General features: G+C 53.5%; 1 protein-coding gene across 1 annotated transcript in view; it reads left to right on the plus strand.

Moving 5' to 3' along the window:
- The window catches only part of TARS2 (threonyl-tRNA synthetase 2, mitochondrial), a 73,118-nt gene extending 49,209 nt beyond the window's left edge, over nt 1-23,909 (plus strand). The window contains exons 14-18 of the mRNA XM_060258667.1: nt 3,261-3,361; nt 7,695-7,799; nt 9,361-9,433; nt 11,251-11,365; nt 23,162-23,909. Coding sequence (XP_060114650.1) covers nt 3,261-3,361; nt 7,695-7,799; nt 9,361-9,433; nt 11,251-11,365; nt 23,162-23,310 — 543 coding nt within the window. The 3' untranslated portion in view covers nt 23,311-23,909. The remainder of the gene's footprint in view (nt 1-3,260; nt 3,362-7,694; nt 7,800-9,360; nt 9,434-11,250; nt 11,366-23,161) is intronic.
- The last annotated feature ends 1,156 nt before the right edge of the window (nt 23,910-25,065 follow it).

The following is a 25,065-nucleotide window of genomic DNA, read 5'->3' on the forward strand; positions in this document are numbered from 1 at the left end:
GCTCTTATCTGGGAGAACCGGGTTTGATTCCCCACTCCTCCACTTGCACCTGCTGGAATGGCCTTGGGTCGGCCAGAGCTATCGCAGGAGTTGTCCTTGAAAGGGCAGCTGCTGGAAGAGCTCTCTCAGCCCCACCCACCTCACAGGGTGTCTGTTGTGGTGGGGGGAGGTAAAGAAGATTGTGACCGCTCTGAGACTCTGAGATTCAGAGAATAGGGCAGGATATAAATCCAATATCTTCTTCTTCAGCCATAGCTCTTGCAGGAGTTGTCCTTATCTGGTGGTTTGATTCCCCACTTCTCCACTTGCAGCTGCTGGCATGGCCTTGGGTCAGCCATAGCTCTGGCAGAGGTTGTCCTTGAAAGGGCAGCTGCTGTAAGAGCCCTCTCAGCCCCACCCACCTCACAGGGCATCTGTAGTGGTGGGGAGGTAAAGGAGATTGTGAGCCGCTCTGAGATTCAGAGTATAGGGTGGGATATAAATCCAATATCAATATCTTCTGATGTAGCCAATCCTCCCAGAGCTTACAGGGCTCTTCTTACAGGGCCTACTGGAAGAAGAAGAAGATGATATAATAATAATAATAATAATAATAATAAACTTTTATTTATATCCCGCCCTTCCCGCCGGAGCAGGCTCAGGGCGGCTAACATGACATGGTATACCATGATTTATAAAACAATTTTAAAATACAATTAATACATACAGTTAAAACAGTTACATTAAGTTTCAGCTAAAATTAAGTTAAGGTGCTATATTCAGTTGACGTATTTCGATGGCGAGATATCGCTTTCAGGGTTCCTCATATGCTTGCAGAAAGAGAGTGGTTTTGCAAGCCCTGCGGAATTGATTAAATATTGGATTTATATCCCGCCGTCCACTGTGAAGATTCCCAGAGCGGCTCACAATCTCCTTTCCCTTCCTCCTCCACAACAGACACCCTGTGAGGTGGGTGGGACTAAGAGGGCTCTCATAGCAGCTGCCCTTTCAAGGACAACCTCTGCCAGAGCTGTGGCTGGCCCAAGGCCATGCTAGCAGCCTCAAGTGGAGGAGTGGGGAATCAAACCTGGTTCTCCCAGATAAGAGTCCGCACACTTCACCACTACACCAAACTGGCTCTCCTGGAGGATTGGCTCCATCAGGGGTGTGTGGCCTAATAGGCAAAGGAGTTCCTGCTACAAAAAAAGCCCTGGACAAGATATATGTGTTTGCTGCCCAAGCCCCGCTTTTAAGGGGAGAAACGGTGCTCCTCGGGAGTCAGGAGGCTTACGTTTTAAGGTGGCTGTGACTGGAATTCTCTGCCTACATCTCTGTGGGTCTTCACAACTTGTGGAATCAGGGATTCAGAACAAATACCGGAGGGTGAAAGCGGCAGGTCTCTGTCACATTCTTGGATGCCTCAAAGGCAGGCCACACACAGAGAAGAAAGGGATTTGGGGGGTGGGGTGGGGGGAGTGGAATTCATGTAAAATGCACCCTGTGCCCTGGTGGTGGCAGTGTGGGCCCGGATCTCTGTCCCTCAAACAAGATTATTTAACTGTTCCTCATAGCCACAAGGTCTAGATCTGAGGTGTCAAACTCATTTTTTACAAGGGCTGGATCTGACATAAATGTAACTTCGTTGGGCCATAAAGTGTAATGCCTGGTACAGGGCACAGGCAAACCCAGTTGACAATATTATTTTTTACTCAGAATACAAACAAAAAGCAATTGATTCCTAGCATTGAAAGCGACTGATTTACTGGGGAACCCACAAAAGCCCCTATAAATATATTCAATCATATGCAAGACTAGTTTTTTCACCCCCAAAGAATACCATAAAAGGGGGAGTGCCTTATATTTCCATACATACCAGTTGCTTACAGGCCGGGTAAGACCTCTGGATGGGCCAGTTCTGTCCCCCAGATCTTATATTTGACACCCTGGACTAGATAGAACACTATTATGTTTGAGGGTGTGATGTTTTGTCTTCTTGGTGTTTGTGGGGGCCAACATTAGGAGGGCTTCAAGAGTTCTGGCCCCACTGGTGGACCTCCTGATGGCACCGGGGTTTTGGCCACTGTGTGACACAGAGTGTTGGACTGGATGGGCCATTGGCCTGATCCAACATGACTTCTCTTGTGTTCTTATGTCTGGGGCAGGGATGCTCTGTATTCTTGGTGCTTTGGGGGGGCACAGTGGGAAGGCTTCTAGTGTCCTGGCCCCACTGATGGACCGCCTGAAGGCATCTGGTTTTATTGGCCACTGTGTGACACAGAGTGTTGGACTGGATGGGACATTGGCCTGATCCAACATGGCTTCTCTTATGTTCTTATGTCTGGGGCAGTGATGCTCTGTATTCTTGGTGCTTGTGGGGGGGCACAGTGGGAGGGCTTATAGCCCCACTGGTGGACTTCCTGATGGTACTTGGGTGTTTTGGCCACTGTGTGACAAACAGTGTTGGATCGGATGGACCATTGACCTGATCCAACATAACTTCTCTTGTGTTCTTATGTCTGGGGCGGGGATGCTCTGCCTTCTTGGTGCCAGGGGGCAAGAGTGGGAGGGCTTCTGGAGTTCAAGCCCCACTGGTGGACCTCCTGATGGCACCTTGGTTTTGGCCACTGTGTGACACAGAGTGTTGGACTGGATGGGCCACTGGCCTGTGCCAGCATGGCTTCTCTAATGTTCTTATGTCACACAGATGGGCCACTGGCCTGATCCAACATGGCTTCTCTTATGTTCTTATGTGTGACACAGAGTGTTGGACTGGATGGGCCACTGGCCTGAGCCAACATGGCTTCTCTTATGTCCCTCTTGCAAGCTGGGGAAGACCCCTGGATGGGCCAGTTCTATCCCCTGGATCTTACGCTTGAGGCCGTGATGCTCTGTATTCTTGGTAGTTGGAGCGCCACAGTGGGAGGGCTTCTGGAGTTCTGGCCCCACTGGTGGACCTCCTGATGGTTCCTGGGTTTTGGCCACTGTGTGACACAGAGTGTTGGACTGGAGGGACCTGATCCAACATGGCTTCTCTTATGTTCTAGCCTCTTCAGCAGGTTTTTGTTCTCTCCTTGCAAATTAAATCCCAGCTTTGTCTTAAGATTTCTCCCTCCTCCCTGCCTCCAGCTGTCCCTGGGCTTTCAGAGTCGCTTTGGTACTGGAAGCTTTATCTGTAGAATTTCTGCTTGCTGCATTAAGGAGCAGACTCAAGTTGGCAGCTGAAACTGCTTCACCACCCAGTTGGGGGTGTTCCTGACAGCATTTCTGTGTCTTTCTTCCAGGTGGATGTTCAGATCAAAGACGCTCTGGGACGGTACCACCAATGCGGCACCATTCAGCTGGACTTCCAGATGCCCCTTCGCTTTGCTCTCTCTTTCACCAGGCAAGTTCTGTGGCAGGGCCAGCCAGCCAGGTTTTGGCAGGTGAAGGCCTTTGGAAAGACTGTTAGCTCTTGTACGTTTCCACACAATAGCTATCTTTTAGGAACATCAGAAGAGCCCTGCTGGGCCAGACCACTGAGGGTTCAGCTTCCTGCCTCACACAATAGCCAAATAGTTCCTCTGCAGGGCCAACAACAGGGCAGAGAGGCCTTCCCTTGAGAAGAACCTCAGAAAGCGCTGCTGGTCCATCTAGTCCAGCTTCCTGTCTTACACAGTGGCCACCCAGTTCCTCTGGAGGGCCAACAACAGGGCAAAGAGGCCGAGGCCTTCCCCTGAGAAGAACCTCAGAAGAGCCCTGCTGGGTCAGACCAGGGAGGGTCCATCCAGTCCAGCCTCCTGTCTCACACAGTGGCCAGCCAGTTCCTCTGGAGGGCCAACAACAGGGCAGAGAGGCCGAGGCTTTCCCCTGAGAAGAACATCAAAAGAGCCCTGTTGGGTCAGACTAGTGGTCTATCTAGTCCAGCCTCCTGTCTCACACAGTGGCCAACCAGTTCCTCTGCAGGACCAAAAACACAGCAGAGAGACTGAGGCCTTCCCCTGAGAAGAACATCAGAAGAGCCCTGCTGGATCAGACCAGGGAGGATCCATCTAGTTCAGCCTCCTGTCTCACACAGTGGCCAACCAGTTCCTCTGGAGGGCCAGCAACAGGGCAGAGAGGCCGAGGCCTTCCCCCGAGAAGAGCATCAGAAGAGCCCTGCTGGGTCAGACCAGGGAGGGTCCATCTAGTCCAGCCTCCTGTCTCACACAGCGGCCAACCAGTTCCTCTGGAGGGCCAACAACAGGGCAGAGAGGCCGAGGCCTTCCCCTGAGAAGAACATCAGAAGAGCCCTGCTGGGTCAGACCAGGGAGGGTCCATCCAGTCCAGCCTCCTGTCTCACACAGCGGCCAACCAGTTCCTCTGGAGGGTCAACAACAGGGCAGAGAGGCCGAGGCCTTCCCCTGAGAAGAACATCAGAAGAGCCCTGCTGGGTCAGACCAGGGAGGGTCCTTCTAGTCCAGCCTCCTGTCTCACACAGTGGCCAACCAGTTCCTCTGCAGGGCCAACAACAGGGCAGAGAGGCCGAGGCCTTCCCATGAAAAGAACCTCAGAAGAGCCCTGCTGGGTCAGACCAGGGAGGGTCCATCTAGTCCAGCCTCCTGTCTCACACAGCGGCCAGCCAGTTCCTCTGCAGGGCCAACAACAGGGCAGAGAGGCCGAGGCCTTCCCCTCAGAAGAATATCAGAAGAGCTCTGCTGGGTCAGACCAGGGAGGGTCCATCTAGCCCAGCCTCCTGTCTCACACAGCGGCCAGCCAGTTCCTCTGCAGGGCCAACAACAGGGCAGAGAGGCCGAGGCCTTCCCCTCAGAAGAATATCAGAAGAGCTCTGCTGGGTCAGACCAGGGAGGGTCCATCTAGCCCAGCCTCCTGTCTCACACAGCGGCCAGCCAGTTCCTCTGCAGGGCCAACAACAGGGCAGAGAGGCCGAGGCCTTCCCCTGAGAAGAACATCAGAAGAGCCCTGCTGGGTCAGACCAGGGAGGGTCCATCTAGTCCAGCCTCCTGTCTCACACACCGGCCAGCCAGTTCCTCTGGAGGGCCAACAACAGGGCAGAGAGGCCGAGGCCTTCCCCTCAGAAGAATATCAGAAGAGCCCTGCTGGGTCAGACCAGGGAGGGTCCATCTAGTCCAGCCTCCTGTCTCACACAGGGGCCAGCCAGTTCCTCTGGAGGGCCAACAACAGGGCAGAGAGCAGCCTTGAGCCCATTTGTGGGAAGAGGAAGCTAAAAATCGAATAATCAAGTCATTTGTTATGAGGGCCAGGCCGTGTGTGCTATAAAATGGGACACAATGTACCTGAGGTATAAACTTTAGAAACCTGATTTCAGATGTCAAGTGGCAATAGCAGGTAAATGACAACAGGAAGCTTGATTGGATTAGGTGTGATTTGCAGAGGGGTAGCAAATGTGCAGATATCAGACAGAAAACCGAGGTCTCCAGCAGGATGCAAAGAATAAATGGACACAAGACTGCACATTGTGCAGGGGGTTGGACTAGATGACCCTGGAGGTCCTTTCCAACTCTTATGATTCTGTGACATTAGAAACCACAGCATTTCAGTCGCTGCCCTAAGAGTAGCAGTACTCTTACAAAGCAATTTCAAAGGGAGATTAGAAAGAGAGACTGCCAAACTGGTATTGACAATGTATCCTCCAGGACTGAATTGAGAGCTAGGTTTCCTGACTTATTACCAATACGTGCTGTGATCTTTCAGGATCTGAAATCCCTCCACTTGCCAAGATTCAAGGACCAATCCGAGCGTTCTAGTTCCTAATCATGGTCTTCTTGAAAGTAAACAAATCCAGATAGGAAATCCAGTTCTTTTTTTTTTAGCAAGCTTTTCAGAATAAACCAAAATAATTTCCACAATTATCCTAAGAATCCATCCACTCACCCCTCCCTCCCTCTGAAGAAGAAGTGTGCTTGCACACAAAAGATTATACCTGGAATAAAATGTTGTTGGTCTTGGAGCTGCCACGGGAATCTCTTTCCTCCCCCAAAAAGGAGGAGCCAAACCTAGAGAAGGAAGCAGAAGCTCTTTGTATGTGTGTTTATGTGTGTGTGCATGCAACAGAGAAAAAGAGAGACCAGAGGGAGAGAGAAAGAGAGAGAGAGGCTTGACTTCATATCTTTCTTGCAGGAAGCAGCCACGGAGCTTTCTGTATGCCTTTATGTGTGTGTGTGTGTGAGAGAGAGAGAGGCGCAAGAGACAGGAAGCAGGAAGGAAAAAGCCGCTAAGGAAGTTGCCCTTGAGGGGGGGGGGAGTTCTCTTCATCAACACTCCATGCCATGCATCATTTTAGAAATCTCTCCACACACACCCCCTATGTTTTTACTGGTCTTGGTCGCCCTCCTCTGAAGGAGAGCCCTATATGTAGCTCTGTGCTCCTTGGTGGGTGGCATGATGGGAAGGGACTCGAGAGAGGGACGAAGAAGAGGGATATCAACGTGGCAGATGAGGTTCAACGTGGCCAAGTGCAAGTTAATGCACATTGGAGCCAAAAATCCTGACTATAAATACAAGTAGATGGAGTGTGAACTGGCTACATCAGGGGTGTGTGGCCTATTATGCAAAGGAGCGCATGCTAGAATCCCACCCCTGCTGTGTGCAGTTCTGGTCACCGTATCTACTAAAGGACTTTGTGGAAATGGAAAAAGTTCATGGAAGAGCAACCCAGATGATGGGGTTGGAGCACCTTTCCGGTGGTCTAGCTGTAGCATTAAGAACACAAGAACATAAGAGAAGCCCTGCTGGATCAGGCCAATGGCTCACCCAGTGTGCCCCATCTAGTGTCACACAGTGCCCAAAAAAACCCAGGTGCCATCAGGAGGTCCATCAGTGGGGCCAGGACACTAGAAGCTCTCCCACTGTTGCCCCCCACCAAGCACCCAGAATACAGAGCATCACTGTCTCAGACATAAGAACATAAGAGAAGCCATGTTGGATCAGGCCAATGGCCCATCCAGTCCAACACTCTGTGTCACATAAGAACATAAGAGAAGCCATGTTGGATCAGGCCCGTGGCCCTCCAGTCCAACACTCTGTGTCACATAAGAACATAAGAGAAGCCCTGTTGGATCAGGCCAATGGCCCATCCAGTCCAGCACTCTGTGTCACATAAGGACGTAAGAGAAACCATGTTGGATCAGGCCAGTGGCCCATCCAGTCCAACACTTTGTGTCACATAAGAACATAAGAGAAGCCCTGCTGGATCAGGCCAATGGCTCATCCAGTCCAACTCTCTGTGTCACATAAGAGAAGCCCTGTTGGATCAGGCCAGTGGCCCCTCCAGTCCAACACTCCGTGTCACACAGTGGCCAATAAAACCAGATGCCATCAGGGGGTCCACCAGTGGGGCCAGGACACTAGAAGCCTTCCCACTGTTACCCCAAGCACCAAGAATACACCTCATCGCTGCCCCAGACAAGAGTGTTCCATATACCTTGTAGCTAACAGCCACTGATGGACCTCTGCTCCAGATGTTCTTCCAGTCCCCTCTTGAAGCTGTCTCTTTCCGCAGCTTCTGGTCCTTCATCAGGAATAGCCCCAAGTAGAGCACACTGCGCTAAATAATTGCATGGCCTCTTCTCCCTTCCCTCTCCTGCATAGCAAAATAAGTTATGCACCATAGGCCAAAGCTCTCAAAGTGTACATAGGCTTTAGAAAGTGTGCAGAACTGGGCAGCCTTGGCCCAACTCGACCCCTCCTGAGCGTTTGGATGTCTTCTTCCCGCACAGCAAAGATGGCGGAGCGCCCGAGAGGCCGGTGATGATCCACCGGGCGGTCCTGGGCTCCGTCGAGAGGATGCTGGCGGTCCTGGCGGAGAACTACGGCGGGAAGTGGTGAGTGGCCCCGTATGGGCTGGGCTCTGGGCTCTGGGCTGCTTGGGAACCGTGGCTGGAGACCAGGTGTGCGAGCATCAGCAGAACTCCACGGAAAGCCTGTGAAACTGCACCCGCCCCCACGTTTTCTGGCGCCCCCCAGGCGTTTTTAGAAAATGGGCTGGACCTAGGGTTGCCAGATCCCATTCAAGAAATATTTCAGGACTTTGGGGGTGGAGCCAGGAGGCAGTCCTCGAAGGGCTGTCCTCTACAGCAGGAGTGGCCAGCGGTAGCTCTCTGGATGTTTTTGCCTACAGCTCCCATCAGCCCCAGCCATTGGCCATGCTGGCTGGGGCTAATGGGAATTGTAGGTGAAAAAAACATCTGGAGAGCTACCGTTGGCCACCGCCGCCCTATGGGAACTCGTCTCCGTAGGGAATAATGGCGTGCCCAGCAGACATTTCCCTCCCACCACCACTTTCTGATGACCTTGAATCGGGGGGGGGGGGAGGGCCTCCAAACCGGGGGGATCCCCTGCCCCCACGTGGGGATTAAATGCAAACGAAAAAACTGTGGAATATCGTGGAACGCAATATTATGCTACTAAAATATTTCCAACAAAATTAAAAAAGCAGCTTCAGCAACAGGTTCGTAGAAAAATTCTCGTGGTCACTATAAGAAAATCCGCATCGCACTGCTCTCTGCAGTATCTAAATACACATCGCTTATGTCTCTACATAGCATTGATGTAGTCTCTACATCAATCTCAATGAACGGTTCGTGTCAGTATCCTTAAGTACGTCGTTTCTCCAGTCGACTATCCAAAAGTTCACAAAACGTTTTCGCCGCTCCCTTGCGGGGGTTTAAAGATGGCCGATGCCGTCTTCAAAATTGAATACATGATTCCATAAGGCAGGGGTGGGCCAACGGTAGCTCTCCAGATGTTTTTTTGCCTACAACTCCCATCAGCCCCAGCCGTTGGCCATGCTGGCTGGGGCTGATGGGAGTTGTAGGCAAAAACACATCTGGAGAGCTACCGTTTGCCACCCCTGCCATAAGGTATTTAATCCAGCGAAAATTAACGCTTCAAATCTTCAAAGAAAGAAAACAAGCGGGGGGCGCGAAAAACCTCCGGTGGGGACGCGCATTTGTCACCATTTCTGACCCAGTCTTTTGTCGAAGAAGCTTCTCCACTTATCATTTTGCCCATACAAAAGCCACACAGCGCTAAGCACGGATCTGCACTGTGTGACTGAAGTTAAGATGCGGCAGCCATTTTGTGGCCGGCCCCGCCTCCTGCGGCAGCCATTTTGTGGCTTTGCCCACCACGCCGTGTCAGAATTCCAAATGTGCCCACGGGCTCCAAAAGATTGGGGGCTCCCACTCTAAAAGTTCCAAATGTTGTGGGGCGTCACTGAGGTGGCAGAGAACGGCAATCCTTGGGATTCCTGAGGGGGCGCGACTGAGTGGGGCTTTTAAGCCGTCCTGCCGTCTGTTGCTGCTCATCCAGGAGCCAAGACTGCAAGAGGGAAAGAGAGAGCCGGAGCTGGCTGAGTATCTTTTGTCTCTGCTTCTGTCGCAGGCCCTTCTGGTTGTCCCCGTCCCAGATTGTGGTGATCCCCGTGGGCCCAGACGCGGAGGGCTACGCGCACGAGGTGAGGAGGGGGCTCAGGATCCCTGGAGTTGCTCCCGCTGTGACTGGCATACCCGTCCACCCCACCCAGCCCCGTCTTCTTATGTCCTGCGATTCAACAAGAATGGAGGAAAAAACCGGGGGGGGGGGGGATTTCACTTTGGAGAATCCCAAACCTTTGTTTATTTACCGATTTAAAACCGTGTATTAACCGCCTGTCTTCTGTCTGGCCCTGAGAACCCCATGGTGCAGAGTGTTAAAGCTGCAGCGCTGCAGTCCTAAGCTCTGCTCACGACCTGAGTTCGATCCCCGGCGGAAGCTGGGTTTTCAGTAGCCGGCTCGAGATTGACTCAGCCTTCCATCCTTCCGAGGTCGGTATGATGAGTCCTCAGCTTGCTGGGGGGGAAGCGTAGATGACTGGGGAAGGCAAGGGCAAACCACCCCGTAAAAAAATCTGCCGTGAAAATGTTGTGAAAGCAACGTCACCCCAGAGTCGGAAACGACTGGTGCTTGCACAGGGGACCTTTCCTTCCTTTTCCTCTGTATGGCCATGGCCAAGGTGGCTTCAGATGTAGACGAAATATGTATAATGTACATTGAATCAAGCATCAAGAGGGAACAAAGTTTCTAGCCCTTAGTGTTGCAAAGACATGGCTGGAAAGAGGGTGGGAGACACATGTGGGGTGGGATGAGCTGGAGTTATCGGGCTAGGCCTGGGTTCAAATCATCCCTCAGCCGAGAAGCTCGCCGTGTGACTTTGGGCCGCGAACTCCTGACCTTGCCTACCTCGTAGGGATGTTGTGAGGGTAAAATGGAGAACAGCAACAAATGCCGCCTTGAGCACCTTCAGGGATAAAAGGGGACAAGGTCAAAGAGCCTTTGGGGGAGGGGAGGAGAAGCACCCAGGTGGAGTTTGCCCGGCAGTTGCACCGGAGGTTTCTCTGGACCCTCTGTCCTCACTAGGGCTGCCAAACTGCCACCGGGGGGCGGGGGATCCTCTGGTGTGGAAGGCCCCAACCCATTGGCAGGGAGCAGGCCACCAAAGCGATCCCCGCCTCCGAAGAGCCCTGTCGCTGCATGCCGTCCCCGGCGCGATGATGTCACCTGGAAGTGACATCGTCACACCAGGGACGCTCTAGGACAGGGGTCCTCAAACTACGGCCCGCGGGCCAAATACGGCCCGCTGAGGACGTTTATGCGGCCCGCCGGGTTATGGCAAAATCAGACCGGAAGTGACGTTCGACCTAAACTCGCGTTAGCAACGCACACTTCCGGCACTGGGCTGAGGTGGCGGAGACAGAGTGTGAGGTGATACCCAGGTGAGGTGAGTTCCCAGGCCGGGGTGTGTGGTGTGGGGAAGGGAGAGAGATGCAGAAGACGGAGAACTGACGGCCCGCGGCCTTGTACAGTGACGGCAGCCCGGCCCTCCAACAGTCTGAGGGACAGTGAACTGGCCCCCTATTTAAAAAGTTTGAGGACCCCTGCTCTAGGACGTGCAGTAAAGCTCTGTGGTCCCATAGAGTTTTATCACAAGTCCTAGACAGCACCAACCCCACTGTGGCCAGACCTGCCTGTCCCGCATTGGTCTTGTCAGCCACCAGCGAGCCTGCAGCAGACGTGGACTACTGCACCTTTCTTAAATCTTCGTTCGCGAAGTCAAGCCGAGAGAGAGAGTGCCCCTGGTGCAACGTCCATGATGTGATGTTGTCACTCCTGGGTGACATCATCGCGCCACGGGCACTTGGGGTGTGAGAGAGAACAGTCTCCTGCCACAGCAGCGGGGAGACATGACCGGCCTAGTCCTGACTCCCTCCACCCCCCCCCCCTCGCACGCTTCAGGTCCACCAGTTCTTTCGGCAGGCGGGATTCATGGCAGACGTGGACGACGACTTCGGGTCGACCCTCAACCGCAAGGTCCGGAAAGCTCAGCTGGCCCAGTACAACTTCCAGTTTGGTAAGCCGTGGCCGTTCCTTCTCTCGTCCCCACGGGGCCCTCCTGGCTGGAAAGAAGGTCAGGCATTAGTCCGGAAATAGAACAGCTAGGTTGGAGTCCAGAACAACCTTAAACGTTGATCTGGCGAGCTGGGAGGGCAGCTGGGGAAATGGAGTCTGGTGGGCTGCTGGATCAGTAAGCTCAGCGGAATAAAGTTTGCATCCGGCGGCACCTTTAAAACCGAACAAAGTTTGATTCCGGGTGCAAGCTTTTGTGCATATGAAGAAGACCACAGATTTATATCCCGCCTTTTTCTCTGAGTTGGAGTCTCAGAGCAGTCACAATCTCCTTTCCCTTCCTCCCCCACAACAGACACCCTGTGAGGTAGATGATGATATTGGATTTATATCCCGCCCTCCACTCCAAAGAGTCTCAGAGCGGCTCACAATCTCCTTTACTTCCCCCCCCCCCACAACAGACACCCTGTGAGGTAGATGAAGATATTGGATTTATATCCCGCCCTCCACTCCGAAGAGTCTCAGAGCGGCTCACAATCTCCTTTCCCTTCCTCCCCCACAACAGACACCCTGTGAGGTAGATGAAGATATTGGATTTATATCCCGCCCTCCACTCCGAAGAGTCTCAGAGCGTCTCCCAATCTCCTTCCCCTTCCTCCCCCACAACAGACACCCTGTGAGGTAGATGAAGATATTGGATTTATATCCCGCCCTCCACTCCGAAGAGTCTCAGAGCGGCTCACAATCTCCTTCCCCTTCCTCCCCCACAACAGACACCCTGTGAGGTAGATGAAGATATTGGATTTATATCCCGCCCTCCACTCTGAAGAGTCTCAGAGCGGCTCACAATCTCCTTTCCCTTCCTCCCCCACAACAGACACCCTGTGAGGTAGATGAAGATATTGGATTTATATCCCGCCCTCCACTCCGAAGAGTCTCAGAGCGGCTCACAATCTCCTTCCCCTTCCTCCCCCACAACAGACACCCTGTGAGGTAGATGAAGATATTGGATTTATATCCCGCCCTCCACTCCGAAGAGTCTCAGAGTGGCTTACAATCTCCTTTATCTTCCTCCCCCACAACAGACACCCTGTGAGGTGGGTGGGGCTGAGAGAGCTCTCCCAGAAGCTGCCCTTTCAAGGACAGAGTCTCAGAGCCACTCACAATCTCCTTCCCCTTCCTCCCCCACAACAGACACCCTGTGAGGTAGATGAAGATATTGGATTTATATCCCGCCCTCCACTCCGAAGAGTCTCAGAGCGGCTCACAATCTCCTTCCCCTTCCTCCCCCACAACAGACACCCTGTGAGGTAGATGAAGATATTGGATTTATATCCCGCCCTCCACTCCGAAGAGTCTCAGAGCGGCTCACAATCTCCTTTCCCTTCCTCCCCCACAACAGACACCCTGTGAGGTAGATGAAGATATTGGATTTATATCCCGCCCTCCACTCCGAAGAGTCTCAGAGCGGCTCACAATCTCCTTCCCCTTCCTCCCCCACAACAGACACCCTGTGAGGTAGATGAAGATATTGGATTTATATCCCGCCCTCCACTCCGAAGAGTCTCAGAGCGGCTCACAATCTCCTTTCCCTTCCTCCCCCACAACAGACACCCTGTGAGGTAGATGAAGATATTGGATTTATATCCCGCCCTCCACTCCGAAGAGTCTCAGAGCGGCTCACAATCTCCTTCCCCTTCCTCCCCCACAACAGACACCCTGTGAGGTAGATGAAGATATTGGATTTATATCCCGCCCTCCACTCCGAAGAGTCTCAGAGTGGCTTACAATCTCCTTTATCTTCCTCCCCCACAACAGACACCCTGTGAGGTGGGTGGGGCTGAGAGAGCTCTCCCAGAAGCTGCCCTTTCAAGGACAGAGTCTCAGAGCCACTCACAATCTCCTTCCCCTTCCTCCCCCACAACAGACACCCTGTGAGGTAGATGAAGATATTGGATTTATATCCCGCCCTCCACTCCGAAGAGTCTCAGAGCGGCTCACAATCTCCTTCCCCTTCCTCCCCCACAACAGACACCCTGTGAGGTAGATGAAGATATTGGATTTATATCCCGCCCTCCACTCCGAAGAGTCTCAGAGCGGCTCACAATCTCCTTTCCCTTCCTCCCCCACAACAGACACCCTGTGAGGTAGATGAAGATATTGGATTTATATCCCGCCCTCCACTCCGAAGAGTCTCAGAGCGGCTCACAATCTCCTTCCCCTTCCTCCCCCACAACAGACACCCTGTGAGGTAGATGAAGATATTGGATTTATATCCCGCCCTCCACTCCGAAGAGTCTCAGAGTGGCTTACAATCTCCTTTATCTTCCTCCCCCACAACAGACACCCTGTGAGGTGGGTGGGGCTGAGAGAGCTCTCCCAGAAGCTGCCCTTTCAAGGACAGAGTCTCAGAGCCACTCACAATCTCCTTCCCCTTCCTCCCCCACAACAGACACCCTGTGAGGTAGATGAAGATATTGGATTTATATCCCGCCCTCCACTCCGAAGAGTCTCAGAGCGGCTCACAATCTCCTTCCCCTTCCTCCCCCACAACAGACACCCTGTGAGGTAGATGAAGATATTGGATTTATATCCCGCCCTCCACTCCGAAGAGTCTCAGAGTGGCTCACAATCTCCTTCCCCTTCCTCCCCCACAACAGACACCCTGTGAGGTAGATGAAGATATTGGATTTATATCCCGCCCTCCACTCCGAAGAGTCTCAGAGTGGCTCACAATCTCCTTCCCCTTCCTCCCCCACAACAGACACCCTGTGAGGTAGATGAAGATATTGGATTTATATCCCGCCCTCCACTCCGAAGAGTCTCAGAGCGGCTCACAATCTCCTTCCCCTTCCTCCCCCACAACAGACACCCTGTGAGGTAGATGAAGATATTGGATTTATATCCCGCCCTCCACTCCGAAGAGTCTCAGAGCGGCTCACAATCTCCTTTATCTTCCTCCCCCAGAACAGACACCCTGTGAGGTGGGTGGGGCTGAGAGAGCTCTCCCAGAAGCTGCCCTTTCAAGGACACTCAGAGTCACTCAGTCTCCTTTCCCTTCCTCCCTCACAACAGACACCCTGTGAAGTGGGTGGGGCTGAGAGAGCTCTCCCAGAAGCTGCCCTTTCAAGGACAGAGTCTCAGAGCCACTCACAATCTCCTTTCCCTTCCTCCCCCACAACAGACACCCTGTGAGGTGGGTGGGGCTGAGAGAGCTCTCCCAGAAGCTGCCCTTTCAAGGACAGAGTCTCAGAGCGACTCACAATCTCCTTCCCCTTCCTCCCCCACAACAGACACCCTGTGAGGTGGGTGGGGCTGGAGAGAGCTCTCACAGAAGCTGCCCTTTCAAGGACAACTCCTGCCAGAGCTATGGCTGACCCAAGGCCATTCCAGCAGCTGCAAGGGGAGGAGTGCGGAATCGAACCCGGTTCTCCCAGTGTCTGCACACCAAACTGGCTCAGATCACGTGCACGCCCGCTTCTTCAGAAAGCATGTTGGTAATGCCTGGTGAAACCTTAGAAACCCAGAGGGGTCAGCGGACCTTTGACCTTTTGACCTTATCCCCATGACCTGCAGGAGCCCAATTCGGCGTTCCCATGATCGTTACTGCTTCAAAAGCCCTGGGAGCACAGGGCCGCATGCCTTTTCCAAAGGTGAAGGTGGAGGCCAGGCCGCGTTTCAGCTTGTGCTTTGGGAAGAGGCTGGTTCCCAGCGTTACCCAGAAAAGGGCCCCAGTCTGGCGGAAGCCAGGCTGGGCTGGTGGAAAGAGATCTTTCTCGTCTCTGTGTTCTGGCTGTGCTACGTGGGACCCTCCTTGCCAGACGTTGGAGGCATGCCTGCTAGAACCATAGAGTTGCAAGGGACCTCCAGGGTCATCTAGTCCAACCCCCTGCACAAGGCAGGAAACTCCCAAACACCTCCCCCTAAATTCACAGGCTCTTCATTGCTGTCAGATGGCCATCTAGCCTCTGTTGAAAAACCTCCAAGGAAGGAGAGCCCACCACCTCCCGAGGAGGAAGCCTGTTCCACTGAGGAACCGCTCTTAACAGTCATAGAATCATAGAGTTGGAAGGGACCTCCAGGGTCATCTAGTCCAACCCCTGCACAGTGCAGGAAACTCACAAATACCTCCCCCTAAATTCACAGGATCTTCATTGCTGTCAGATGGCCATCCAGCCTCTGTTTAAAAACCTCCAAGGAAGGAGAGCCCCCCACCTCCCGAGGAGGAAGCCGGTTCCACTGAGGAACCGCTCTTAACAGTCATAGAATCATAGAGTTGGAAGGGACCTCCAGGGTCATCTAGTCCAACCCCTGCACAATGCAGGAAACTCACAAATACCTCCCCCTAAATTCACAGGATCTTCATTGCTGTCAGATGGCCATCTAGCCTCTGTTGAAAACCCTCCAAGGAAGGAGAGCCCACCACCTCCCGAGGAGGAAGCCTGTTCCACTGAGGAACTGCTCTTAACTGTCAGGAAGTTCTTCCTAATGTTGAGCCGCAAACTCTTTTGATTTAATTTCAACCCACTGGTTCTGGTCCTACCTTCTGGGGCCACAGAAAACAATTCCACACCATCCTCTCTAGGACAGCCCTTCAAGGACTTGAAGATGGTGATCCTATCACCTCTCAGCCGCCTCCTCTCCAAGCTAAACATCCCCAGCTCCTTCAACCTTTCCTCATAGGACTTGGTCTCCAGACCCCTCACCATCTTCGTCGCCCTCCTCTGGACCCCTTCCAGCTGGTCTATATCCTTCTTAAAATGTGGTGCCCAAAACTGAACACAAGACTCCAGAGGAGGTCTTCCCAGAGCAGAGCAAAGTTAGAAGCCACCTGCTCCAATCTCAGCCCAGACAGGTTCTGTAGGCAGATGGCTTGTCTTCTAAAGGTGTTTGGAGCTGGGGAGGTGGGGTGAGGGATTAAACATAGCTGGAAGGGGCGCCCCCAGGGTCATCTAGTCCAACCCCCTCCACAGTGCAGGAAAATCACAACACCACACACACACCCTCCTTCAGCGACCCCTGCTGTATGCCCAGAAGAAGGGAAAAAAACCTCCAGGATCCCTGGGCCAATCAGCTTGGAGTAAAATGCCTTCCTGACCCCAAAATAGTGATCCGCATTAACATGATCATAAGAACATTAGAGAAGCCATTTTGGATTAGGCCAATGGCCCATCCAGTCCAACACTCTGTGTCACACAGTGGCCACAAAAACCCCAGGTGCTGTCAAGAGAGCCACCAGTGGGGCCAAGATATTAGAAGCCCTCCCACTGAGAAGCATCAGAAGAGCCCTGCTGGATCAGACCAGGGAGGGTTCATCCAGTCCAGCCTCCTCCCTCACACAATGGCCAGCCAGTTCCTCTGGAGGGCCAACAACAGTGCAGAGCGGCCAAGGCCTTCCCCTGAGAAGAGCATCAGAAAAGCCCTGCTGGGTTAGACCAGGGAGGGTCCATCTAGTCCAGCCTCATGTCTCACACTGTGGCCAACTAGTTTCTCTGGAGGGCCAACAACAGAGCAGAGAAGCTGAGGCCCTCCCACTGTTACCCCCTCTCCCCCAAGCACCAAGAATACAGAGCATCACTGCCCCAGACAGAGAGTTCTGTCAATGATGTTGTGGCTAATGAAACTCTTGAGATTCAGAGTGGAGGGTCGCAATCTCCTTTACCTTAAGAACATAAGAACATAAGAGAAGCCATGTTGGATCAGGCCAACAGCCCATCCAGTCCAACACTCTGTGTCACACAGTGGCAAAAAATTTTATATATACACACACACTGTGGCTAATAGCCACTGATGGACCTTCCTCTCTCCCCCCCCCCCCAAACAGACACCCTGTGAGGTGGGTGAGACTGAGAGAGCTCTGACAGAAGCTGCCCTTTCAAGGACAACTGCAAGATCTATGGCTGCTTTAGACACAAGAGAATGTAGGATAAATAGTTTTACTGAATTTGTTGCACCGTTGTTCTTCTTTGCTGACCCAAGGCCATTCCAGCAGGTGCAAGTGGAGGAGTGGGGAATCGAACCCCGTTTTCCCAGATAAGAGTCCCTGCACTTCACCACCACACCAAACTGGATCTCCACAGAGAGGGGTGGCCCTGCACTGGCAGTCCGTCCCTCCCGCAAAGCACCAAGGGGTGGGGGTTCCAGGGAGCATGCTCAGAGTGCCAGGTGAAGCCCTGCCAGAACGCAAGATGAATGGGCTGCAGCCCCAGAATCCTTTGCAGAGAGGCCCAGGGCCTCGAGAGCAGGGCAGTGAACTTCTGCGAAGCTTTGGGGCACGAGACGGCCAAGAGACAGAAGCGCCGCGTCATTCAGGCAGCCGAGAGGAGGGAAACTTTCCGGAAGCAACACTTGGGCACCGGCAGGCTGGCAGCCGTGACTCACGGGACACCATCCAGCAGGAACCTGGCATGCGCAAACTGCGGCTGGAGCCCCATTCACCGCAGTGAGGTTTGCGCAAGAGAACTCTTCCCACGATGAGGCAATGCGTTGTTTGCCCAGGGGGTGGGGAGTGTTGCTGGTGCCAGAGGGGGCCTGGATTTCCCACCTTAGGTGCCAAAATGTTTTGGCCGCACCGTGTCAGGTAACTGCAAAGCGTTGTGCCCGTGATTCAACCACTGGCATTAAGGAAGGAAGCCGGAGGGAGAGAGGGTGGCGAAAGGAGACAGGGCCGGGAAAGACTGTTTAGGGGTTTTATTTTGCCCTGTATTTCAGCCAAGGAGCAAAAGTGACAGGTAGCAATTAAAAGCGAGGGCCAGAAAGTATCGTTTTAATAACAGCTTGGTCCAGTTGCAGCAGAAAGATGTCCAGCTGCTTTCTCCTTTTCTTTCTCCTGTGTTTCGAGTGACCCTTTGTAACAGGGAGGGGGGGTGCCAGGTGGACCTGGATCAAAGCCCGATGGAAAGGTACCATAAGACATAAGAGAAGCCATGTTGGATCAGGCCAATGGCCCATCCGGTCCAACACTCTGTGTCACACAGTGGCCAAAAATATATATATATATATATACACACACACACACACACACACACACTGTGGCTAATAGCCACTGATGGACCTCTGCTCCATATTTTTATCTAACCCCCTCTTGAAGGTGGCTATGCTTGTAGCCGCCACCACCTCCTGTGGCAGTGAATTTCACGCGTTAATCACCCTTTGGGTGAAGAAGGACTTCCGTCTATCCGTTCTAACCTGACTGCTCAGCAATTTCATCGAATGCCCACGAGTTCTTGTATTGTGAGAAAGGGAAAAAAAGGGCTTCTTTCTCTACTTTCTCCATCCCATGCATAATCTTGCAAATCTCTATCATGTCACCCTGCAGTCGACGTTTCTCCAAGCTAAAGAGCCCCAAGCGTTTTAACCTTTCTTCATAGGGAAACCTTCCAGTTTGGTGTGGTGGTTAAGTGCACGGACTCTTATCTGGGAGAACCGGGTTCGATTCCCCCCTCCTCCACTTGCAACTGCTGGAACGGCCTTGGGTCAGCCATAGCTCTGGCAGGAGTTGTCTTTGAAAGGGCAGCTTCTTCTCTCCCAGCCCTCACAGGGTGTCTGTTGTGGGGGAGGAAGACAAAGGAGATTGTTAGCCACTCTGAGACTCTGCGATTCGGAGTGGAGAGCGGGATATAAATCCAGTATCTTCTTCTACCTGGCGTCTTCCTCCCGGCCTTGAGAACTAGAACCTTGAAGGACAAAATGAAAGCTGAAACTTCCTGGGATGCTCTGTTCTGCATCATTGGGAAACAGGAACAGACAGTGGCCAAATTAATAATAAAGAAATTTTCTTATTCTTATTTCATTACCAGTTGCATTTCATTCAAAGGTAATTAAAAGTCCTTTTCAATGCAGAGACGTTGCACAAGCACTTTATCCAACTGGATTATTGCACCGTATTGTGCTGGGTACTATTGCATTGCAAAGGGCTTTTAATTACGGTACCTTTGAATGAAAAGTCGGGAATTGGTGATTAAACTACGATGGAGCAGCAGGCAGTTTTGTTTTCAACTGAAGAGCAAAGGGAGATTTCCTTTGCCATCTCTGGTTCGTCCCGTGGCCGATTTTAATGCTTAAATTTCTATTCATTGTTATTTTAGTCACAATCTGTGTGTGTGACTCTGTAACCCACCCTGAGCCTGTTTGTGGGGCATGTGGGGTAGAAATTGAATAAATGATAGAATCGTAGAGTTGGAAGGGAGCTCCAGGGTCATCTAGTCCAACCCCCTGCACAATGCAGGAAACCCACAAACACCTCCCCCTAAATTCACAGGATCCTCATTGCTGTCAGATGGCCATCTAGCCTCTGCTTAAAAACATCCAAGGAAGGAGAGCCCACCACCTCCCAAGGAAGCCTGTTCCACTGAGGAACCGCTCTTAACAGTCATAGAATCACAGAGCTGGAAGGGACCTCTAGGGTCATCTAGTCCAACCCCATGTCCAATGCAGGAAACCCACAAACACCTTCCCCTAAATTCACAGGATCTTCATCGCTGTCAGATGGCCATCTAGCCTCTGCTTAAAAACATCCAAGGAAGGAGAGCCCACCACCTCCCAAGGAAGTCTGTTCCAACGGTCATAGAATCCTAGCGTTGGAAGGGACCTCTAGGGTCATCTAGTCCAACCCCCTGCACAATGCAGGAAACCCACAAACACCTCCCCCTAAGTTCACAGGATCCTCATTGCTGTCAGGTGGCCATCTAGCCTCTGCTTAAAAACCTCCAAGGAAGGAGAGCCCACCACCTTCTGAGGAAGCCTGTGGAAACTTAGAATCCTAGAGTTGGAAGGGACCTCCAGGGTCATCTAGCCCTGCACAATGCAGGAAATCCACAAATACCTCCCCCCCCCTCAAACATCCCCAGTGACCCCTTCTCCATGCGCTGAAGATGGCAAAAACCTCTAGGACCCCTGGCCAAAGTAGCCTGGAGAAAAATTGCTTCCTGACCCCAAAGTGGCAAACAGCATTTCCCTGGGTGTGTCAGAAAGGGCCGTGAAAACTAAATAGAGAAAAGATTTTCTAGCCCCTGGCGGGCTACAGAAATGTGCTTGGAAGTATCTGGGCCAGGTAGGCCCTCTTCCACTGTTCCTCTATGAAAACAAATAACTTTCCCCCTGCCATTCAGTGGTGGAGCATCTGCTAGGCACACAGAAGGTCCCAGGTCCGAACCCCACCATCTCCAGTCCCAGGGTGGTAAGTGGATGGGAAAGACCCCAGCCGGAGATCCCAGAGAGCCACTGCCTGCAGAGTCCACAATCCTGAGATTGCTGGAGGGTTTGTGGCTCAGTGGCAGAGCCTCTGCTCAGCACGCAGAAGGTCCCAGGTTCAATCCCCGGCGTCTCTAGTTAAAAGATCTGGCAGTAGGTGATAGGAAAGACCTCAGCCTGAGACCCTGGAGAGCTGCTGCCAGTCTGAGTAGACAATAGTGACTTTGATGGACCCAGGGCCTGTTTCAGTATCAGGCAGCTTCATGTGTATCAGGCAGCTTCATTTACATTTGGGATGCTGCATGGCTCAGTAGCTCGGCTTGCAGAAGGTCCTAGGTGCTAGGTTCAATCCCTGGGATTTCCAGTTAGAAAGGATCAGACAGGAGGAGATGGGAAAGACCTCAACCTGAGACCCCGGAAAACCATGGAGAGGGGCCATAGCTCAGTGGCAGAGCCTCTGCTTGGCATGCGGAAGGTCCCAGGTTCAATCCCCGGCATCTCCAGTTAAAAAGGACCAGGCAGGAGGGGATGGGAAAGACCTCCGCCTGAGTCCCTGGAGAGCCATGGAGAGGGGCCATAACTCAGTGGCAGAACCTCTGCTTGGCATGCGGAAGGTCCCAGGTTCAATCCCAGCATCTCCAGTTAAGAAGGACCAGGCGGGAGGTGATGGGAAAGACCTCAGCATGAGACCCTGGAGAGCCATGGAGGGGGGCCATAGCTCAGTGGCAGAGCATCTGCTTGGCATGCAGAAGGTCCCAGGTTCAATCCCCAGCATCTCCAGTTAGAAAGGACCAGGCAGGAGGGGATGGGAAAGACCTCTGCCTGAGTCCCTGGAGAGCCATGGAGAGGGGCCATAGCTCAGTGGCAGAGCCTCTGCTTGCCATGCAGAAGTTCCCAGGTTCCAGCATCTCCAGTTAAAAAGGACCAGACCGGAGGAAATGGGAAAGACCTCCACTTGAGACCCTGGAGAGCCATGGAGGGGGGCCATAGCTCAGTGGCAGAGCCTCTGCTTGGCATGCGGAAGGTCCCAGGTTCAATCCCCGGCATCTCCAGTTAAAAAGGACCAGGCAGGAGGGGATGGGAAAGACCTCCGCCTGAGTCCCTGGAGAGCCATGGAGAGGGGCCATAACTCAGTGGCAGAATCTCTGCTTGGCATGCGGAAGGTCCCAGGTTCAATCCCAGCATCTCCAGTTAAGAAGGACCAGGCGGGAGGTGATGGGAAAGACCTCAGCATGAGACCCTGGAGAGCCATGGAGGGGGGGCCATAGCTCAGTGGCAGAGCATCTGCTTGGCATGCAGAAGGTCCCAGGTTCAATCCCCAGCATCTCCAGTTAGAAAGGACCAGGCAGGAGGGGATGGGAAAGACCTCATCCTGAGACCCTGGAGAGCCATGGAGAGGGGCCATAGCTCAGTGGCAGAGCCTCTGCTTGCCATGCAGAAGTTCCCAGGTTCAATCCCCAGCATCTCCAGTTAAAAAGGACCAGACCGGAGGAAATGGGAAAGACCTCCACTTGAGACCCTGGAGAGCCATGGAGGGGGGCCATAGCTCAGTGGCAGAGCCTTTGCTTGGCATGCAGAAGGTCCCAGGTTCAATCCCCGACATCTCTAGTTAAAAAGGACCAGGCAGGAGGGGATGGGAAAGACCTCCACCTGAGTCCCTGGAGAGCCATGGAGAGGGGCCATAGCTCAGCGGCAGAGCCTCTGCTTGACATGCAGAAGGTCCCAGGTTCAATCCCCAGCATCTCCAGTTAGAAAGGACCAGGCAGGAGGGGATGGGAAAGACCTCCACCTGAGACCCTGGAGAGCCATGGAGAGGGGCCATAGCTCAGTGGCAGAGCCTCTGCTTGGCATGCAGAAGGTCCCAGGTTCAATCCCCAGCATCTCCAGTTAGAAAGGACCAGGCAGGAGGGGATGGGAAAGACCTCCACCTGAGACCCTGGAGAGCCATGGAGAGGGGCCATAGCTCAGTGGCAGAGCCTCTGCTTGGCATGCAGAAGGTCCCAGGTTCAATCCCCGGCATCTCCAGTTAAAAAGGACCAGGCAGGAGGTGATGGGAAAGACCTCTGCCTGAGACCCTGGAGAGCCATGGAGAGGGGCCATAGCTCAGTGGCAGAACCTCTGCTTGGCATGCAGAAGGTCCCAGGTTCAATCCCCGGCATCTCCAGTTAGAAAGGACCAGGCAGGAGGTGATGGGAAAGACCTCTGCCTGAGACCCTGGAGAGCCATGGAGAGGGGCCATAGCTCAGTGGCAGAGCCTCTGCTTGGCATGCAGAAGGTCCCAGGTTCAATCCCCGGCATCTCCAGTTAAAAAGGACCAGGCAGGAGGTGATGGGAAAGACCTCTGCCTGAGACCCTGGAGAGCCATGGAGAGGGGCCATAGCTCAGTGGTAGAACATCTGCTTGGCATGCAGAAGGTCCCAGGTTCAATCCCCGGCATCTCCAGTCAAAAGGACCAGGCAGGAGGTGATGGGAAAGACCTCAGCCTGAGTCCCCGGAGAGCTGCTGCCAGTTTGAGTACCCAAGACCGACCTTGATGAATTGAGGGTCTCCTCGAGTGGAAGGCCGCTTTGTGTGTTCACGTGCGCGTGTTCTTTGTTTTCTGCTCCAGTGGTCGGCCGCCAGGAGATGTCCAAGCGCACCGTGAACGTCCGTAGCCGCGACACCCGCCAGCACGGCCAGCGGGAGCTGCAGGAGGCTCTGGGCAGGCTCCGGGAGCTGCAGGACTCTCGGGCCAGGAACGCAGAGGAGATCTTCTGAGCAGGGCGGGCTTGCCGTGGACTGCTTGGGCGAGCACAGAGCCCCCCATCCTGGGCACAATGAAGGGGGCAGCAGAGCCGCACGGTGAAGACGGCTGCAGCAGACGGGAGCCTGGACTCCTCCGTGCCCCCTCGCTGACCCCTTCAGTCAATCTGGAGTCGTCTGGGCCCCAGCCCAGGCCACACACCGAGTCCCACCCTGCCTGCTCCGTTCCCCTTGGAATTCTTGAGCAGGGCGAGCAGATGGAGGGGCCTACTGGGCAAACACTGGGGGTGGGGCAGGGAATCCCCCGCCTCCTTTATGGAAGGGGGAGGTGGGTCGTTTCCTCCTTGTCCCAGCCAGCTTTAGTTGCTCCTGGAGACCTGTAATTAAAACATTTCTCTTGAGAAGCCGCAACTCGTCTTGCATCAGTCGGCTGAACGGGGGTGGTCTTCTGTTTGGGGGGAGCTGCAGATTGCTTGGCCAGGTTAGGATGGGGGTAAACCATTGCTTTTTTGCCGGGGGGGAGTTGGGGGGGGGGTCCCTTTGATTCTTTGATCACTGCTTTTTGTTCATTGCCGAGTTGATTGATTAAAAAGGAGAGGAGATGATGATGATGACAATGGATTTATATCTCGTCCTCCACTCCGAATCTCAAGAGTCTCAGAGCGGCTCACCATCTCCGTTATCTTCTTCCCCCACAACAAAAACCCTGTGAGGTAGGTGGGGCTGAGAGAGCTCTCACACTAGCTGCCCTTTCGAAGACAACTCTGCGAAAGTTATGGCTGGTGTGGCGGACCAGGCCTGTGTCTGCTAGCTGGCCTTGCCCCAGCTCATCCCTTCCCGGTGTGCTGACCTGAAGGGGCTGTTCCACTCTGTTGCTTCAGGGTATCGCTGCCCCCAGAGTCCCTGTCTGCGGCTCCCGTTAGGCAGGAGAGCCTCCTAACCTCCCTCTGGACTCCCTAGGAACCTGTTTCAGGGCTTCCCATAGATCTTTGGGGCTCCCCAGGAGAGTTGGCAACCAGCTGTTTTACCCGGATTAAACACCTGCCCTAACTCAGTGGAATGCAGGCCAGGTACATTCTGTAGTGCCTCAGTTCTAGATGGGCATCATGGTTCTTCCAAAAGGCTGCTCACCTGGGCCCATGAACTGGACCTTCCTGGGACTGTTGCAAACTGAGGGTTTCCCACCCCAAATCCTTAATATAAAATGCAGTTCCTACCAGGGCCGGCCCAGGGGTACGTGGTGCTCCAGGCAGACTCACCACCTGCATAGTGGACGAAGAGCAGGGACGAGAAGGGACGGGCGAGCGGAGGATGAGAAGGGATGGGGAGGAGGCAGGGCAGGCGAGAGGATGAAGAAAATCGGGGAAGAGGCGAGACAGGCAAGTGGAGGACGGGACGAGGAGGAGACAGGGCAGGTGAGAGGATGAAGAAAATCGGGGAAGAGGCGAGACAGGCAAGTGGAGGACGGGACGAGGAGGAGACAGGGCAGGCGAGAGGATGAAGAAAATCGGGGAAGAGGCGAGACAGGCAAGTGGAGGACGGGACGAGGAGGAGACAGGGCAGGCGAGAGGATGAAGAAAATCGGGGAAGAGGCGAGACAGGCAAGTGGAGGACGGGACGAGGAGGAGACAGGGCAGGCGAGAGGATGAAGAAAATCGGGGAAGAGGCGAGACAGGCAAGTGGAGGACGGGACGAGGAGGAGACAGGGCAGGCGAGAGGATGAAGAAAATCGGGGAAGAGGCGAGACAGGCAAGTGGAGGAGGGGACGAG

This window comes from Heteronotia binoei, chromosome 1 (assembly GCF_032191835.1).
Source record: "Heteronotia binoei isolate CCM8104 ecotype False Entrance Well chromosome 1, APGP_CSIRO_Hbin_v1, whole genome shotgun sequence".
Lineage (NCBI taxonomy): Eukaryota > Metazoa > Chordata > Lepidosauria > Squamata > Gekkonidae > Heteronotia > Heteronotia binoei.